The sequence below is a fragment of the Sitodiplosis mosellana genome, unplaced genomic scaffold (genome assembly GCF_009176505.1).
Source record: "Sitodiplosis mosellana isolate CC-2019 unplaced genomic scaffold, AAFC_SMos_1.0 Smas_scaffold_17, whole genome shotgun sequence".
NCBI classification, from domain to species: domain Eukaryota; kingdom Metazoa; phylum Arthropoda; class Insecta; order Diptera; family Cecidomyiidae; genus Sitodiplosis; species Sitodiplosis mosellana.
Genome location: NW_022595259.1, coordinates 823,040 through 842,630, shown reverse-complemented (window position 1 = coordinate 842,630; position 19,591 = coordinate 823,040). Strand labels below are relative to the sequence as shown.

Below are 19,591 nucleotides of genomic sequence, written 5' to 3'. Positions count from 1 at the left end.
TGACGCAGCGACGCATCGCCCAAGTCTATCGCCCGAGTCTTTGTGATGCACACACACAATTCGATGCCGCGCGTCACTAAATGGGACTGAGTGTATACGGATACCGCTGGGCGCATTGTGTGTATGTGTATCGCACAGACTCGGGCGATGCGTCGCTGCGTCATCTCAGCCAGCTGAATTATCTCGTTCAGTTATCCTATGAGATGCTGAGAGCGATATAGCAATCACTGTTTTTTTCCAAAGACTCGATTTGATTGTGTGATAACTTCAATGCTTCCAAATTGTTCAATGCTTTAAATGTAACGCCGTAGATCCATTTGATTTTATTGTGTGAAATATCGATGTTGGTCAAATTAGGTGTATTCTTGAAAAATTCATTAGGAATCCGTTGGAACACTACTGTGTGACACATTTAACTGTGTGACTCCTTCTAAACTCGGAGGCAATGGTTCTGTAATATTCAACCCCATCCATGAAATGTTCAAAATGGTTGAATCGATGTTTTCATATAGTTCCACTTTTATACACTTCAATTTTGCATTTGAATCAAAACACATTTTTACCAAATAACCTCGTGCAGCTTGGCGTCATTTCCTCCACTTCCAAATGTTTGCAATGATGTTTGAACTTTGACAAGCAAGCTTCTATAATGGAAATTAAATGCGAGTGGAGACGCCACAAAAATGACTCCAAAATCGCCGATTAATGATCGAAATACTTTAATTCAATCGATTCACACAACACAAGTAAAGTCGATACAAAAAAAAAATATTATCGCGATCTTCATTTTGTTCGTTGTGCACCCACATCGTATGACTGTAGACATAAAACTAAGAAAACTCCGCTTTTTTCAAACCCAGATAAATTCTTTTCATTTTGAATATCGTACAATTTCATATGTAGATTTCTTTTGATTATTATATTGAAATATGTTGCATGGCGTATATATCCGCCTATTGATAAGAGCAATGAGTAATTGGAAAAAGAGTGTTGCTCTCTAGATTAAAACAACGTTTTTATTTTGATATAAATTGAATCTGATCGATTATAATATTAACGTTTAAATTCTAAAAACAAACATGTTATTGGTCAACTTTTCGATATAGCCCATAGTTCCTGGTTGAGTCATCCAATTCTGTTGATATATAGGACCGATAAGGCGCCAACATGATGGCGTCTTTAATCTTTCTAGCTAGTCTCTCTCGTGCTTTTGCAACAATTTTGAATTTTATAGCAAGTGTGATGAAGGCCGAAATGCTAAACACAACAGCAAATATGGTCATCACGGTGCTAGTTGATCTTGTTTGCACGTTCTTTCTTGGTTTGTCGATTGAATCAACGATTTTCTGAATCCATTCGTTCCCGATAAACTCCAAATGTTGCCATGGTTTCAAAAATGCTTCCAAATTCTCGTACGAAATGTAATTCCTCGAAATACCCAATTTCAACAGTTTCGGAAAATGTTCATGCGTAATATGGTCCAAATGAGTCAAACTGTTTTCATTTAAATTGAGATAACCCAAATTCGAAAACGAAGCCAAATTGAATTCGATGTTCTTGATGAGGTTATTATTGAGACGAACTTCCATCAAATGAGCGTTATTTATAAAAAGATCTCGTTCGATCACTGTTATCGAGTTATGGCTTAAATCCAATGAATTCAAAGCGCTGAGGTCCCAAAATGTGTCAACGTCTAAGTTTAACACTTGATTGAACGACAAATTCATCTCCTTCATTTTATAGGGTCCATCGAAGGAATTTTTCGATAAAGTAGTTAAATTGTTGTGCGAAAAATCTATTTGGACCAAATTCAGCATGTGTTCAAAAAATTTGTTAGGTATTTCACGCAGTTTATTGAATGAACAATTGAACTTCATGAGCAGTAGCAAATGCTTTGGCAAAGGTGATAAAAACTGAATGCCGAGCTGGGAAATATCAACGGCATGTGATTGTACAAACACAACTATGAATGGATTATTCACCATGGAACTTTTACTCGCTTGTAAATTGAGATCGGTTTCGATTGATTGTGACGATAAACGAAGCGTTGAGCAGAGATCACTTGAATGATTCAATAAATTGCCAGTTTTTGCAGTCGCAAAACAAATATTCAGCACTTTTGAAGAATTTACTCGGACAATAATTAACACAAACAAAATGATTGTTTTCATTTTGGACAACCCAGTCTTTTTCTGTCTAATTAAAGACGTTGATTTGAGTTATATTATCTCTATTTATTTCGATCTGTATGTATTGTTGTCGAAAAATAAAATACGCGGTTCATACGAGTGTAGGAACAGACTATGCCAAACGATTATGCGAAACTGAGAGTTGAGATGAATAAAATGAAATAAACGAAAAGAAAAATTATTTAAAAATAATAAGAAGTAAAACATAGCCTGATTATCCTGAAATCATGCGATAGTAAAAACATTGGACACTACTACATTAAAGTAAACCAAAAGATATGCGAGAAAGTGGTGCCATTCCATCAATTAGTCATTTTTCGTTTGCCAATTCATGTACATTGTACATTAGGCTGTCCTGCCATTCACCGATTTTAAATCAACATAGCTCGTTTTATTCGTTACACGTTGTAGAACATTTCATAGAAGAAACTTTTTTGAAAAAATGATTCTCCGCGATCAAAATTGAAGAAAAAAAAAAATCAATTGAAAGGTTTCACATAAAACGGGCAAGATGGCGACTTCGAATACATTTCAATACTTTCACACATTGCTGTTAGCCGAGAAGCATCTATGCGATACTTGTAACTCATAACGACACACGCTGAGCGTGTGTTTGTTTTTAAACACATTGACGAATTATTCAAATTTAAATCTAGTTACCGTTGTTGTGTAGAACTAATACCGTTCGTCGTGAGACAAATATATCAATGAATGGATGCAATAGTAAATGTCTGGATTGTCACATGAAAACGCGCCGTTTTCAAATTGGTAAAGAAATTTAATTTTCATGTGCCGATTTGGAATCGGCATGTTTTTGTGTAACGTTTCAAAAAAAATGCGCCGTTTTCAAATTGATACGTTTTTCTGGATTGTCAAACAAAAACACGCCGTTTTCAAATTGATATAGAAATTTAATTTTTATGTTGAAAAATGCATATCAAGACATCACTTTTCATTTTGTGTTTCACAAAACTTTTTTTCATTGTTAATACTCAGAGTTTTTTCAAAGGTGATGAGTGCATTGCATTTGACGAATATTGCCCTGAATTATCTGATGAAGATGAAGTCGAGTGTTTGGTTGAAACGAAATTAGGCAATGTGTACGGAGTTGAACTGAAAACAATCTTTGATGATGAGCCATTTTGTGCCTATCGTGGTATTCCGTACGCTGAAGCTCCAATCGGATCACTTCGGTTTAAGGTTTGACTCACATTTTTTAATACGTTTCACCTTGCCCCGTTTTTAAAGTCATTTAGTTTTAACATAGAATTTAAAATCAACTAACAACTAGTTTTTAGTAATAAGTTTTTGTCATGTGCATTAAAATTTAATTCCAGCCACCTATGGCGATCGACAAATGGGATTCAATGTGATTAAAAGTGCTTGATTATGGATTTGAATGTCCGAATAGCCAAAAAAGTGACGTTCAACCATGGCTGGTTGATGAAGACTGTTTATCGATAAATGTTTTTACGCCAAACCCCGTAAAATGCAGTGAAAATAATCTACCCGTTATAGTTTACTTTGGAGAAAGTTTCAACAAAAATGAAGACCCTTACGCATTTATGGAGCGATGTGTCATTTACGTTTCTTTCAATTATCGCATTGGCTTCCTTGGTTTTGCTTCTCTCGGTCTTGATGAATATTCGGGTAACATAGGACTGAAAGATCAACGATTAGCTCTCAAGTGGATTCAAGACAATATCAAAGCATTTGGAGGCGACAGTGACAAAATTACAACTACTGTTGGTGAGAAATCAGGTGAACTTGATATTCCGTCTTCTCATTTAAACTCGATTTCAAGATTCTTTATTCCAAAAAATCTGTTTACCGTGTTAAATCCAAACTTTTCTTCTCTTTTTATATTCGAATGTAATTTCCAATACTGTTTCTATTATCTATTCCATTCGTTGGAGTTTACTTTTTTATACCTTTGCTTTGCCGAAGTTTTATAAACGAAGTTTTTTAGGTGGTTAACAACAGAATAATCAATTTTTCCCATATCGAAAAATGAAGTTTATTGTTGAAATTTACGATTTTTCCAGGTATCCCTTGGAAAGGAGGCTTAGACACACCCAGTAATGTAAAATAATCCCTGCTATAGTGTTTTTTAGCCTAAAAAATGTCAAAATTTCCGATGGAATCGTCAGATTGCATCTGAAAACACTAGAAATAGGTTAGGCCAGAAACTTATGCAGCAACCCTCGTATATCCTTTATATATTTTTCTGAGGGAGGGAAAACGAGTGAGTAAGTGTAGAGTTACTCTTTCGCAAAAAAATGAGTAGGTCGAGACATACTCAAAATCAAAGAGTATATACTCTGAGTATATTCTCTCATACTCAAAGAGTATCTATGAGTATGAGAGTATGTCGAGACATACTCATTTTCCGTTTGTATGGGAGTAGGAGTAGGAGTATGAATTATACTCTCTTACTCCGCCCACCTGTAATTAGAAACATATGTACTGTGGCAATCGATCGAACAAAAGATTGACGAACTTAAACAAACTGGATGTAACTTGGCTTTTAAACCGAATATTTACTTTATTTGACATTTTGAATAAATATAGAATATATTTTAAATCATTGATTATATGTATAATTTTTTTTCAGAGATCTAGACACATATTAACCCCTTGACGACCTTTGGGACACATATGTCCCATTTTGTTTTTCGTCAATAATTTTCACATTTTTAAACCGATTTCGATAAAATTGGTTTCTATTGAAAGAGAATGAATGTAGCTACCAGAAAGTACCATAATATTGGATATTTATCATCACTGCGCTCAAATAGAACACTTCAAAGTAAAAAAATCTTGACTTTTTTTTCAAGTTGCGCCAAACCCTATATAATTTGAACGGTGCAACTTTTAAAGCTGAAAATTTGAAATGTTGTGCGGAATGTCCGTTTCTTTCTAAAAATAATCGACTTTTCTCCAAAAAAATATTTTTTTAAATTTTTATTGCTTTTGGCGCGATGGGACATATGTGTCCCATTGGTCGGTAAACGTAACTAATTACCACTGGTTTGCCTGTATTTTGACCATTATTCGCGAATTTTCAAAAACCAAAATTTACAAAAATATCATCAAATTCGTGATTAAATGGGCACAACAAAGCACAATTCAAACCATTTTCGGTTCCAAACAATTCTGAACATCTTAAAAACGAAAAAGATTTTACACGTAGTTCTTATGGGAGACATATTTTCTTCCATACAAAGGTAGTTACCGTTACCGACCAATGGGACACATATGTCCCATCATTTTTTTCATATTTTCAGTTGAAAAAATTAATTTTTGATAACACTTTTACTAAGGTTATTGGGGTCGCTGAGCACGAATCTGATATCAGAATTGCAAAATTCCAAGCCGTTCAGTTTTGGTCGTCAAAGGGTTAAAGATAAATAGGTATTTTTCATATAGAAATGTAAAGAAGTGCGTTTAAATTGTAAAATTTAATTCGCTTCCACGAGCTGATGTTTAAATTTTCAATCACTTCAATTTTTATCTTGACAAGTTATGCCTTTGATTAGATAATTGCATATTTAGAACGAACTTGATTAAAAACACATGAAGAACAATGCTTATCTTTAGATAAATCTACTATTTTGTATACGTCACAATGTTGAATTGTGTCTCTGCTAGTTTGCACAAGCCAAATGTTGTGTCATTCAAATCGTTTTGACTCCATTCGTTGAACGAATCAAGGTCGACGTTCAGTTAACGCCTCTCAATTGTCGGAACAACAGAAAGTACGAGAAAGACTTTCTTATTAGCTGAAAGTAAGCATATGGGTCTTTATTGAAATTATTAAAGAAATTCGAAATTATGTGCCATCTTTCTAATTAAAATGGATATATTGCTTTATTTTTCATGTGAATTTTAAAATGGAATAAAAAATATTGCTTACCTCTTGAAAAGTTTGCATTGAGCAATAGAATATTTTATATCCATGCAAATAAAATGGAATTTGTGATCGTCGAATAGTAAATAGAATGAGATCGCGCTGATTGATGGGCAAAGTGTACCAGAGAGAACCGTATGCAATATCAGCAACGCCAGATGAACACAATGACAAACTGTGTGCATAACTCGAAAACACGTAGTTGAAAAGAATTTGGGTGAACATGCAGTTGATGCTTAGCACAATATCGAAGCTTAAATCATGAATACCTTGATCTAAGGATAGTAGAGTGAAGGCAAGGAATCCGGCGAATGTGATGTGTTGAAAAAATAAAGGGCCACTCAAAAGATTTTTCACACGATGCATAATACTGAAAACAGAGAGCACATTTTTCAACATATATAAAATTGTGGTTCGATAACACATTGTTTGAATATACAGAAAAAGAAACTTCGATATAGAATTTATGAATTGACGAATGAAGATAATAATCCAGAGAAATGCAAAAAGCTATGATGACATGAACATTCAAGATGGACCATAAAACGCTGACTTGAAGTTTTACAAACTCACTTCAACATATCGATGTGCAGTTCGATTGCTTCCTTCAGAATCAATTTTGTCCTTGCTTCATTTCTTTTGGCATTTGAACATGAATTTGAGTATTCAAATTGCTTCTGTAAATCCAAAGTAAATGCCTTGATATAGCTGCACAGTCCAATTTGAAGCACCGTTAACGTGCAAATTAATCCCATGTAAGTAATGCCGGTGATAGCCTGCACCAATAATGGTGCATAAAATCCTGAGTATGTCTTCGGGTCAAAGAACGATCTGGGATGTGAACAAAAAATGATTTTTAGCAATAGATGAGAATAACTTTTTGCTGAAATACTTATAAATTTAATGAGATTTAGAATTTGAGAATGTTGAAAACAGTGTTACCACAGCTATAATATTATGGTGTCAAATCAACTGTATCAACTTCATGTTGAATTCTCATTCCAATCAGTTCACTACAAACCATGCAACAAACCACACGCCTAACAGCGCATACTAAATTGTCTGTCTTTTCTTATTTCGCCATCGCTATACACAATCATTCTCAAGTGAGAAAACATAAGAAAATCCAAATCAAACGATCACTTACTTAAACGGAAATGGCAATGGCCATTTTGCCGGCGTTGGAAATCCAAGACACAAGTAGAAAATGGGAAATAAAGCAGGAACTCCAAAAAGTGAACAAATCGCAATAATGGCAAATGTAATGAAATTTTTCGATAGCTTATTATTCTTTTTTTCAACATTTTGATAAATTTCCTGCGCATCAATCGAATTTGAACATCCTTGAATAAAAACGAAAAATTGATCAAGCTTCATTTTTGAAAGAAATTGTATCCAGTCTGCCCTAACAGATATTTACTTTTTTGAACAACGCTTTCTAACTCACGGAGAATGTCCATCAATAGCGACCGTTTCATGGCCAATGCTGCATAGACCAAATTTATCTGACTGATGCCAAGCATCACGCTAATTGCAGCAGATCCCTTTTTTAAATCGAATCCAATGTCAAAAGAAAACAATGTGATAAGTGTAAGCGAAATATTCATTGGAATGGCATAGAGAATGCGAGTTAGCGATGTCGGAATGCGAAAACGTGAAGTTTGAATATAAACTTTATCGCTCAAAGACGATAGTGATAAAATCAAGCGAAGTCCTTTCAACACTTCAACTGCCATTGTGTCGTACAAACACAAAGTTCAACTTGTTTCCTTGAAAGATGGACCCAACCTGGTTTCAATACAGGCATGTATGATCAAGACGTTTTGACCGAAGACGTTTCATTGAATTCTGGGAATTTCAGGTGGTACTTGACTTAATTGGACAATTCTTTCCTTAGAGCGCACTTTCAATATTCTAAATGCTTTCTAGTCATAAATTTATTTAATTCCATTCTTAGAACTTAAATTGAAGTGGAAATTCATTTTTTGAACGCAGTATTGAAGTGCTGAAGCGATTGTAGAGCTCATTTGCGTCATTTGATAGAAAATTACATCCTTTATTCGAGTAGAAATGATTTAACGTATTATCAACGAATACCATTCTCATTACATTATTTTGAATAACAGATTTTAGGCCATTTTTGAATTTGTCATTTTTGGGATCCGGTCCACGGCTGTAATGACCTTCGAAAAAAAAAATCAAATCTTCCGAACGTATTTATTTCATTTTCGAATTGTTCAACAGAATCAATATTTTTGTCCACATTTTATTGGCATTGACACATAATTATACTTTCTGTAGCCATGGTAAGAAGATACAAATTTACAATTTCCCAATTGAAGGGCATTCGTGCGCACTGCGCGCATTTGAAACGAAGTAGAATGCCTTCGATTCGATTGAAAACAAGGTTATTACCGTTAGTATATTATAATCAAGCTTTGACACCTTTCCAAATCACTTTTCGATTTCATTGGCAGTATTTTATTCTTCGAATTTTACCGCTCGAAATCTCCGGATTTGGAAAGACACATCTCAATTATCTAGTCAAGCTAAAGATAAGTGTTTCTTAGAATATTATAACAACTAAATTAAGTGTCATTACAGTAAGATGAAATGGCGTTCAAACCGATAATGATACATTTAAAAAATGACTCAATCGACACTTTTTCAATTCTACGCCTTTGAAAATGTATTCACGCAAACTAACTGTAAACTGATCGATTTTTGATTTTAATACTTCATTTAGATTTTCTGAGCTGACTTTTGATCACTTCTCATCATTTCATTGTCACTTCATTACAACTCTCCTATTCACTTTGAATTTGACAACTGATATTGAGCGCAAACGCCACCTAGATAATCTAGGGCTAATGGTAATGACACTACAATCAAGTAAACTCTCCGTTCTGTCAAACGTCATACTGAAGTATAACATACAGATATCACGAACTCGCCATCGGTTCTTTGGATGGCGCTTCGGTCAACCGAGTTTCAACCAAATACATGTATCAGTATATGAAGCATTCCACTGTTGCTTCATTATGAAAATTATTACTTGCAAGTCTTTTCATGTCAAGTGGGTGGTGTTTTTTCAAATGATCTATCGTCTGGCTTTTTGACATCTATCATCTGGCACTTGAAATCACACTTCTAACCCTATAATTTACGATGTTGTAAATGTTTCACACTTGTTAAGAGCTATTAGGCAATTTTATTTCAAATCTAAACGACGAAAATCCCATTTGCATTCAAATTAGGTTCGCTTTTTTCTGCTCCAAACACGGAATATATTTAACCGTTCATTGCTGTGGAATGTCAGAAGCCAACTGTCTTCAAAGACAAGCACTCGTCTTAGATAAAGTATTTCAAGAACTAAATTTCTTCAGAATGGAAGTGTTGAAAAAATGTAAATTGGCTTTGCGCTTAGGGAATTTAACGAATAAAAATGGTTTTCGCTTGTTCACTTGGAAAGTTTCAAATTTTATCGTGGATTTAATTTTGCTGTTGCCGATGTCGATTTGTACAATTCAAATGTTGATTTTCTGTTATAAAAAGGAATTTATTATTAAAGGTATTTCAAGCGCAATTTACCTGAGTCTAGGCATTTTCTCAATTGTGGCTATGTATATTTGTCTTGCGGTGGAGAACGATTTGATCATTGCCACTCTAGATCATCTTCAGGAGATGGTGAACATGAGTAAGTTTGTTCTGGCTGAGAATTTAACATTTTTACATCATTTTTATCTTTTTTATCATTTTTTGAGTTCTTAAAAAAACTGAAAATTGTGGAAATTTCGAAAAGTATAAACACTAAATGCTTAATGATTACTCTACAAAAAATGTTGATTTTTCATGCGAAATGATAGATTTTTTTTCTTCTCAAATTTTTTCTAATTCCATTTTTTCCATTTGGATCAGGACTTGACAAATCCGATGAGTCAACACGCTTATATTTGAATCAGGAGAAACGAAATGCAAAATTAATGAAATTTTTATTTATTTACGCGTCATTTGTTGTTACAAGCATTTATATTCCACCATTGTTATTCCCTGTTGGTTATGCTATTTTTGAGTTTCCAACTCCGAAACAATGGTACTTGCCATATCCATCAGCGTTAGTATTTCTTCTTGTTTGGAAATGTGATTGTATCGGGAAATTAAATTGGAAATCTTAATTTGCAGTGTGCCATTTGATACAAAGGAGCCACTTGGATTCTATACCATTTTAACACTGCAAAGCTTGAGTGGAACGACTTATATGCTGTTAGTCTATGCTCAATTGCTCAGTTGACGCATTAATAATTAACTTCATGCTTACGGAATTTTTTACACTTTTAAGTTTCACAATTTTAGACTTATTACTCTCTTCTCTGGACTCTATATCGGAATGTGCACTTATATCGACACATGCGTCCAGGATCTCGCCAATTTTGCGCAAGATGTGAACAGAATCGTTGAAAGTGACAAATCGACCGAAAATCAACGAACATTTGGAGAAGCGTGTTCCGATATGCTGAAGTTTCACATCGATATTCTTGAGTAAGTATTAAGTAGGAAGAGAAAAATGAATGAATTAATTAAAACACGGCATACATTTCATTTCAGGTTGATGAAAAACTTGAAAATCATCATGAATGGGCCGCTTTTCTTCCAATTGCTGGTCTATGCGGTGTTTATTGCGATGAATTTGCTCCAATTTGATGAGGTGAGGTAAATGGGAGATGTGACTGAAATTCTTAATCAAAATCGACAATTGAAATACAGCCCAAGCGAAACGAAATCCAATCATGAAAACATTTAATAGATCTAATCAACCCTTTTTATCCCTTTCAGATGTTGAAGCATTTTGATTTCGACATTCTGTTGAATTTGAATTCATTGTTCACACAACTTTTTTTCAACTACATTTCGTGTTATTATGCGAATAATGTGACCATAAAATCGTTTGCGGCCGCTGAAATATCGTATGGCATGAATTGGTATGTTTTTCCGGTGAATCGACAGCTTTTAATATGCTTGATGGTTCAGAGAGCTCAAAAACCGTTCTACTTAAAGGGTTACGACATTGTTGATTGTTCGCTGACAACATTCTTAAACGTAATCCTGATTAGAGATAGACATTTTATACGGATTTATCAGTTGATGAGTTTGTTTTTTGTTTTGCAGTTTATCAAAACGGCTGTTTCATTTTATCTTGTCTTCAAGCAGTTTGGTAATTGAGTCGCTCGTTTTGTACGCTCATTTTCATTGGGCATTATTTCATTATTTCTTAACAATATAGTACAAGATACTTTACTTGTATATGTATAATTAGAAGGCACATATTGCAATTGAGATAAAGCGCGCGAAAACTTATGCAGCACAAATTGATCAGCACAGCTAAAATACAGCGAAGGAAGAATTAAACAGTTTTTGAGTTGTTTTTCTTTCGCTGCATTTGTAATTCATTTGCACATTATTAACAAGGTAATTTGCATGAAATCGCCTCAAGATGGCCAAGCATTTTGCCGCCTGAGCTGGTCAACACACAATTTCAATACAGCTAATTTGCAGAACGCTGCACGATACTGATTAAAACCAAAATGCAAAGAAACCAAATTTATAAGCACACACAAAGTTTGAACAGCACTATTTGCACTGCATAATGCACTCCAACAATGAAGATATGGGTATGGAATGTGAAAGTATTTGCTGGAAATTTCAAGAAATAAATGATCCGTACACTGAGAAAAGGCTGGGAGGAAATATTCCAACCCTGCGTTGTGATTTGTTCAACCATGGTTGGAATATTGACAGCATTCCCGGGCTGGAATTCTAAGAATTCCACCAAAATCGTTCGGAATTATTTTTTTCGTACATAAGACCATATTGGAGTGAAAGAGAGAGATTTCACTATTTTTCAGCACTCCACCGGAATTATTCCGATATCTCAAGCAAGAGTGGATTGTGTGAGAAATAATTCCGGTGGAGTGCTGAAAAATAGTGAAATCTCTCTCTTTCACTCCAATATGGTCTTATGTACGAAAAAAATAATTCCGAACGATTTCGGTGGAATGACTTAGAATTCCAGCCCCGCACTTGTCAAATTCAAACCATGGTTGGACAATTCACAAAATCGTCTGCATTGGCAACATTCACAACGCAGGGTTGGAATATTTCCTTCCAGCCTTTTCTCAGTGTATCATTGATTTCGGAAAATGACCCTGGCCCAAAAGACCTAAGAACGATTAGTTGGATTTTTTTTCTGTCTTTTGTTAAGGTGTTGAAATTGTTCTGTCATTTTATCTTCTTTCAACTTATGACTTTATTTTTTTGTATCATTTAAACGTTTTCAATTTTTACCGTTTTCATTCATGAGAATTCACTTGATCAAGATGTTTGTGATGGAGACAATGAAAGTGCGTGAAAAATAAATAAAATATCTCATAATAAGCTAATTCTTGCTTTTTCAATCAACTAAATAAAATAAAAACAAAATTATGATTTCATCCGTTTTCACACTTCTGCCAAGATTGTAGTATTCATCGGCTCATTTGTTAATAAAAAAAAATCCGAACAATTATTACTCCCTCACTTTCCAATCGGGCTTCGAAAATCGTATCCCGCCAGGCAACGCATGGAAAATCATGATGTGAAAAACTGTAAAAAAGCAATTCAAACTAAATAATGGAAAGAAAAGCTTGAATAATGTGCTCGAATGATGTTTCGCCGAATAGTTATATTATTAATTATATTTGATTCTCCCGATGAAATTTAATGAAAGTTATTTTACGAATAAAACGGAAGAGGTTTCGGGAATAAATAAACAATTCCTTGTTTTGTAAATATTGTTATTGAATATTTTAGGTTTGTGAGACGGAAGTATTAGATAAGTTTCGAGTGCCCTAAAATCGATAAGCATATTCAGCTTTCTCTGAATAATTTTCAACAAAACACACACGCAAACATCTAAATCGTATCGAACATCTCGAAAGTATTGAAACGTAAGCATATATTTGCATTTCTGGTTTTCTTCGGAAAAGTCATACGTTCAGCACACAATGAATCAAGTCAATCTTGTGCGGCGACGATAATAAAATAGCACAAAACTATTGCCTAATGGCAACTCATGAATTTATTATTGCCGATTGAGCTGTGATATCGATTTACATTGGAGGCGACATCAATACCATACAACTTGTCTCCCATTTTCTGTATATTAATTCCGTTCGAACACAGTTTCGACCTCAGTCGATGTTTCTCATGACGAAACTCAATCAAAACACAGTTGATACAGTACTTCGACACTAAAATCGATTTTTGATACAACTCATAGTTATGCCTTGAAGTCAACAAGGGCACTCATCATCGAACATATTCTCTATAAGAAAAACAAGATTTCGTATTTTATACGTATGGGATTGATTGAGTCTAATAGCGGAATTCATTGAATTTATGCATTGTTGTGCAGAAATGTATTCAAAACATGAATTTTCTGTCTGACGAAAATCTATACTTTCCAACACGACTTTCCTGATGATTTTTTCATCGATGGCCCAAGCTTCATTCCCGACTTGAATAAAATCGCAATTTGCGACCGAAAAAAATAACAGCAATTCGAAGCAAAACTTTTTCCAAAACGGCCACAAAATGCTAAAACGAATTCATTTTCCAAAGAAGTTGGGTCAATAAAATCATGAAGCGACCAACGAATTGATTGACAAAATGTTGTTTTCCATCAACAGAGAAGACTCAAAAATTGGCCTAGATTCTAACAAATTCATAGAAAGATAAATGAACGGTTCATCGTTCATTCACCAAACGGAACAAACAAACAAACAAACGAAGAAAAATCATAGGAAATCGTATTGAAATATACAAATGTGAAAATCGCGCAAAAAAGTCGCTCGCATTTTTTTTCCTATAGTTGTTATTATGAGAGAAACATGTTAAGTCGTAGTAAACTCATTGAGTTCAATGTACAATGTGGCTGAAATTGTTTGAAGTTTCCCACGCAGTTCCTTGTCGTAGCAAACGTCTACTTGCCAATATGTGTGTGCGGGAAAGATCGTACATCAAAAACTTTGTCAATCATTTTGTGCATCAATTTTATGGAAATGTTTTGTCGAAATTATTATTGATATAATATCTCATGATTGTGATTATAACGTTTTTCTTCGGTTTCGATGCTTGAGTTTGCTTTATAGTAGTGGCGCAATCACAACTTCCACTCGCAATTCAAACGGACAAACAAAAGTAGATTTGAAACGATGGCAAACAAAATTGGAATAAGGGGTAGGAATGGAGTGTCAGCGGCATCGGCTCGCTTCCAGTGGCGTGCGTTTGCGTGGCAGGAAAATGGTCGTAAACGAAGTGTTTGTCGCCAGTAAGTCGCGCTCACAGTTGGTTTTTCAGTTGATGTGTTATCGTCGAATCGTGTAGTTCAGTTTTAATGGCATAGTTTTGTGGCGTGCGATTGTCACTTGGCTGTTGGATGGCATTCCCCATTCTCATTTCGTTTTGTTGCGAAATCCTAAATTCCAATTTCTTTTAGTTGCGCTGCACTGGACGCTCATTTGGGCTTCGGAATCGAACGACCTATGACAATGCAAAGTAAACGGAAACCAACCAACATACACACAAAGGCATTTGTTGTCACTTTGATGACCGACGGCCGCAATAACAATGAAATCGGACGTCGAGGAGAAATTTAATCACAAAACCGAAAATACAATAAGCAATGATAAAGTGGTTATGTGATTTCGTTTGCGGTGGTTTATGAGCCCATTGCGAACGATATTGACAATTTTCTCTCTCCCGCCAATGATGTTTTCATTAAATTCGGTTTTATTTTTCAAAAGAGGAACTATGTGGAAATCAGCACATTTTATTTCCAAAGCGACAAAAATGCCTTCGTTGACACTGGCCAAAATTCCATAATAATTTTCCATGTCGATTCGATTAGTGCGCGCCTTTGAAGAGTCGCCTCAGCTGTAATCCGATTGCGAACAAACCCCAAAGTATCGTATCGACAGTCACAGTCGAGAAATATGTGTCATGAAACCATCGAAATGAAATATTTATTAGCACTTGTGCGCGCGTACGAGTCTTCCACCTTTTTATCGCGACAACAGCGTCAGGAGAGGCTGCAACGGAGCGGAATAAAAGCCATTTGCTAGCGAGCAAAAATCAAAGTTTTATATGAATGTTTGCTGTTTCGCTTATTTATGGAAAATAACATAAAATTGAATGAATGGTATCGCAACGTTTTGCAATCGTTTATCATGGAAGCGCATCTACCCGAAGTATAGTTACATATGTGTGCACAGACACGAGCATTTCAATCGAGCACGAACGGGATGGGAATGGAAAACACAAACACACAATGTTTGTCTATACACGGAGCACACTCTTTCTCTGACTTACGATGATATTCTCTTTTTAACGCCAGCGTAAGCGTTAAACGTGTTATTATCATAAATTGTTGATGTTGACTTTTGTGCATTGCACACACACACCAGGTACACACACAAAGAGACGGCTTCCAACGACCGTGTAAATTACAGTCGAACAAGCAAATACCATTTTATGCATATTATTTTTAGTATGCTCGCACTAATATTTCTGCAACGGATGAATTTATATGATTTGATCCATGAACTTGAGAGAGCAACACACTCACACCACATGCCGATCTCTGCAATTTGTCTTAACAAACTTGTTCTACAAACTCATTGCAATTTCAACGAAACTTTCACGTGCCATAAAACCGAATCGAAAACGCATCTCATGATTACTGCACTTGACTCTTTCGATTTCTTCTATGAAAAAAAAAGAGGTAAGTATTCGGTTTCGTGGGCGGAAGGAAAGGGAGGTGAATTTAATGTCAGCTTTTTTATTATCCGATTTCATGACACTGTTTGATAACAGAAAATCTTTTCGAGAGAGTTTTACTTTTCGCGTTATTTTGTGCGTTATTTTCGATTTCTTCGCAGCACTAAACTCAGCATGATTTGGAATTTCATCACTTTCACTGAATATGGCCCATTTGCTTACGAGTTAGCAGACATTTATATTGATTCGAAGAAAAAATTGGTAATTTTTCTGAGGTGTGGAATAATTTACATAGAGGAGAACTTTTTGCTTTGGAAGACTGTTACCTATTCGAAGAAAAAAGCTTGATTGAATTCAGGCAAAAAACACTTGATGTCTTTTGGATTCGTTGCCTGTATTTGAATATATGCAAAGTACCAAAACATAATATAGCTAATGAGGTTTCTTCTCGAAGAAAATTTAATTAAAATTACAATTTTGTTGTCAGAACCTCATTCACAGGAAATGTATTTTTGCTGCGTTTGCATTTTGATTTTTGAAGCACGCGACTCGTTGCCATCGCATGCACCCCATTCATAGACTATACAAATAGTAATATTTTGGTGGCAAACATATAAATAAAATAAACGCTACTCAAATACGAAACACAAACACAGCGAGGAGAAATTTTATCGTGAGCAGCAAAACACGTTTCCAGAGGGAGAAGAATGGAGAGAGAGAGAGGTAAAATAAAAAACAGTGTTTTCCCTATAAAGACTGATGTCTCAGCAGTATACTGCTTCTCTACAGAGAGAAACATCGAACATCTTTTTTCGGAAACATTTTTTCCATTTCTTGACACTTACCTTTAGCATTGTTGGAAAACTTCTGCTGTAGAAGGTAAGTAAAGTTGAGTTGCTTTTGAACCAAATACGATAAAAAAAGTTGAGGGAAAATTTGAAAAATGTTTCCAAAAATGGAGAGAATTTCGCAAGAAGAATTGAAAAGTTCTTTACACACATTGGAAATGTACTTGAAAACCGGTTCTCTGGACAGAAAAAAGAACTCACTATTTCTCGATATTTCATTTTTCTCTGGAAATTTTTCATTCGTTGAATTTTATTAATCAAATTTCAATTTCAATTGAAATGCATTAAATTTCGAATGGAGATATTGTGTCTCGGTTTAAGGTAGACTAAAAATAAACCAATTTTCACGTGTCGGCAAACTTAAAGTTCTTTATACGATTGTGTGGCACTCCAATGGTTAACAGCATTCTATCAATCGTATGGAAATACGACAACAATTTGTCTGCATCCAACATAGTCAGTTTTGCGATTATAGTGGCGCTGCTATGCTCAAGTGTGTTACTGTATTCGAAGAAGATCCACACTTGATTACTTGAACACATTTCCGTGTCTGAGACTTTTGGATGGGAATGTATGAACTGAACTCAGTTGATGAGCTAATTTCATGAAATCTTTCAATCAATGAGATGGTATTTTTTGATTTTCAGAAGATTTTCCAACTCATTAATTTCATCATATTTTTAAATAATTTTATGACCTTTTTGAGCACTTCGAATTTCCCATCATTACAAAATTGCCATTACGTAGTGAACTTTTTAGTAAGTTCTGTTGTAAATACAAAAATATCAAAATACCAAAACATCGAAACCATTTGAATTTCACTCGTTCATTTCAATCGGTTGCTTCCCACGTTCGAATGGAGATTTACTAATTTATTTCGAACGACTAAGCGCTGAGTTTTTCAATGCAGCATCGAGTGCGCGGTTTCAGCGGGAATATTAAATTTGGAGCAACCAACAAACATTTTAATCTCAGAATGGAATTTGTCATCCGCTGGGAAAATACTGTGTCTGTTCAATTGAGCGCGACTGCGGCTCACTCCAAAGAACACTGTTTCGCTTGAGAAGCCAATGCGTCACTGTTATCGATAAACTTTTGACTGTAATTAATGTTCCGTCCGACTCCGCCAACCAAAAACCATTTGATTAATTCACAGTTTGTGCGTTTCAATTGAATATTTCAAATGTTGTCTTGTTTTTATCAAATAAACTCAATTACAGATGGAGCTCTGATGTTGTCATCACAGTTTTTAGTGAAATCACATTTTTGTGAACCAATGTTAAGTTCCTCTGAAACGCAACTTACCGCCTCAACTTAGCGCTTCACTGGGAATTGAAGATTGAAATCGACGTGGAAATATTTGATTCGATTAAGAAATCAAAGATACAATTTTGAGTGTAATAAACAGTTTTGGAGATTCATTCGATTCGATGAAATTGGCAGATGTTGACGTCGTGGCTACAGGGAGAATAAACCAAATTAATTTTCTTTTCCACGCTATTGAACTCTAATAGAGAAGACGGCAGATGAATACATCACTGTTTGGAGAGGTGGGCCACAGGGATTCTCTTATTCTTCGATTGAGCCTTCGTCTTTTGGGTTAGTCTCGTCAATCACACTTCAAACAGATATTATTAATGTGAGTATTAGATAGATCATCTGCCACCGCTCCAACAGTCAGTCCGTCGCGTAGGTCTTGTAACTTTTGCGCAAAGTAATACAGATGAATATTGAAATCCCATCATATGTTGAATTACGTTCGAATTCATCACAAAGTTTCGAAACGTGTAAGAGATTTTGGACAGTATTGATATCAATGGAAGCATTTTTTCTAGTCGCATCACTCATGATGGCATTAATGAATTGAAATGAACCATCCACAAATAAAGGTTAAGGTTTAAGTAGAAGTGACCACTTGTTGTTGAGAATCAATTTTCATTGAATTAAAAAAAAACTGTGTTTCAATTTTGTATATTCACGTTTTTACACTTTAATCAATTTTATTGGATTGCACCATAGTCGTTGGTGCGAGACTCGCACTGTGAGTTTTGAAAATTCAAAGCAAAAGTTTATTTCCGTTGAAATTTCACTTGTTTTTTTCACTTCAACCTCATTTTATGTTCCCGTTATTGGTCATTTTCACTCTCTCACTTTTTTCATTTCTCATCATTCGTTCAAAGAAAATATCGAATTGGAAGTATCAGTTGCACCGAGTGTTGTCCATCTGTTTATGTTATTTAGGTCGATTGGCGTTCCAATTTCACTGATCGAAAACAAGTACTTCGCACATTTTCCTCCATTCTTTGCTTCGTTTTTGTTGTTGTTATTGCACGTATTTGTTCCAAATAACTTGAGTGAATATTGATATTGCATTGTGTCGATTTGTGTTTATCTCAAAACTTATTGACATTACCAATGTGCCATGCACTGGCCAAGGTGTATGTGTGTGTCATTTGCCAGCCATCTATATTGAACTCAACTACATTTCTATATTATATTTTTCTTCTTCTGCAAGAAATATAATAATTCATAACACTTGTTTACCAGCAAAAATGTGTGCTGTTGTCATGTTCGAACGATGGAAAATTGCACAGAACATGAGAATATCGAAGTTAAAGTCGTTTCATTGAATTTATTTGAGCTCTTTAAAGTATTTCGTGCTTTGGACACGTGAGCAGAGACCATTTCCAGACATTCCAAATGCTCAACTAAGAAAAATCGATATTATCTACACAAAGTCAAAGTTTGGCCAAACTAATGCAATTTTCGTGCAAAATATTTACAGTTTCTTAAAATGTCAATGGTCGGGCTGCTTTGTGGTTTCAGTCTAC

General features: G+C 34.9%; 2 protein-coding genes across 3 annotated transcripts; one reads left to right on the top strand and one right to left on the bottom strand.

Annotated features, from left to right (window-relative positions):
- Positions 1 to 5,620: 5,620 nt before the first annotated feature.
- Positions 5,621 to 9,777, bottom strand: LOC129568216 (uncharacterized). Of its 2 annotated transcripts, XM_055445864.1 has the most exons (6): positions 9,691 to 9,777; positions 7,520 to 7,643; positions 7,247 to 7,442; positions 6,673 to 6,930; positions 6,106 to 6,469; positions 5,621 to 5,971 (listed from the first exon to the last, which is right to left on the bottom strand). In XM_055445864.1, the coding sequence occupies exons 2-6, from the start codon at positions 7,620 to 7,622 to the stop codon at positions 5,912 to 5,914; spliced, it is 981 nt and encodes a 326-aa protein (XP_055301839.1). In that variant the 5' UTR covers positions 7,623 to 7,643; positions 9,691 to 9,777; the 3' UTR covers positions 5,621 to 5,911. The 2 variants fall into 2 exon arrangements, with proteins under 2 accessions (XP_055301839.1, XP_055301838.1); XM_055445863.1 differs by lacking the exon at positions 9,691 to 9,777 and having other exon boundaries at positions 7,520 to 8,750.
- A 216-nt stretch (positions 9,778 to 9,993) lies between these two features.
- LOC129568215 (putative odorant receptor 69a) lies at positions 9,994 to 11,352 on the top strand. The gene is made up of 4 exons (XM_055445861.1): positions 9,994 to 10,638; positions 10,705 to 10,804; positions 10,933 to 11,196; positions 11,266 to 11,352. The coding sequence occupies exons 1-4, from the start codon at positions 10,487 to 10,489 to the stop codon at positions 11,317 to 11,319; spliced, it is 570 nt and encodes a 189-aa protein (XP_055301836.1). The 5' UTR covers positions 9,994 to 10,486; the 3' UTR covers positions 11,320 to 11,352.
- Positions 11,353 to 19,591: the final 8,239 nt, after the last annotated feature.

What these genes read in the sequence shown, in the direction of transcription:
- LOC129568215 (XM_055445861.1), top strand. Translation starts at nt 10,487, where the DNA reads ATGTGCACTTATATCGACACATGCGTCCAGGATCTCGCCAATTTTGCG. An exon ending in TTTCACATCGATATTCTTGA is followed by an intron (nt 10,639 to 10,704) that starts GTAAGTATTAAG and finishes ATTTCATTTCAG; the next exon opens with GTTGATGAAAAACTTGAAAA. An exon ending in ATTTGCTCCAATTTGATGAG is followed by an intron (nt 10,805 to 10,932) that starts GTGAGGTAAATG and finishes TATCCCTTTCAG; the next exon opens with ATGTTGAAGCATTTTGATTT.
- LOC129568216 (XM_055445863.1), bottom strand. Translation starts at nt 7,835, where the DNA reads ATGGCAGTTGAAGTGTTGAAAGGACTTCGCTTGATTTTATCACTATCG. An exon ending in CCATTGCCATTTCCGTTTAA is followed by an intron (nt 6,931 to 7,246) that starts GTAAGTGATCGT and finishes TTCACATCCCAG; the next exon opens with ATCGTTCTTTGACCCGAAGA. An exon ending in CTGCACATCGATATGTTGAA is followed by an intron (nt 6,470 to 6,672) that starts GTGAGTTTGTAA and finishes CTCTGTTTTCAG; the next exon opens with TATTATGCATCGTGTGAAAA.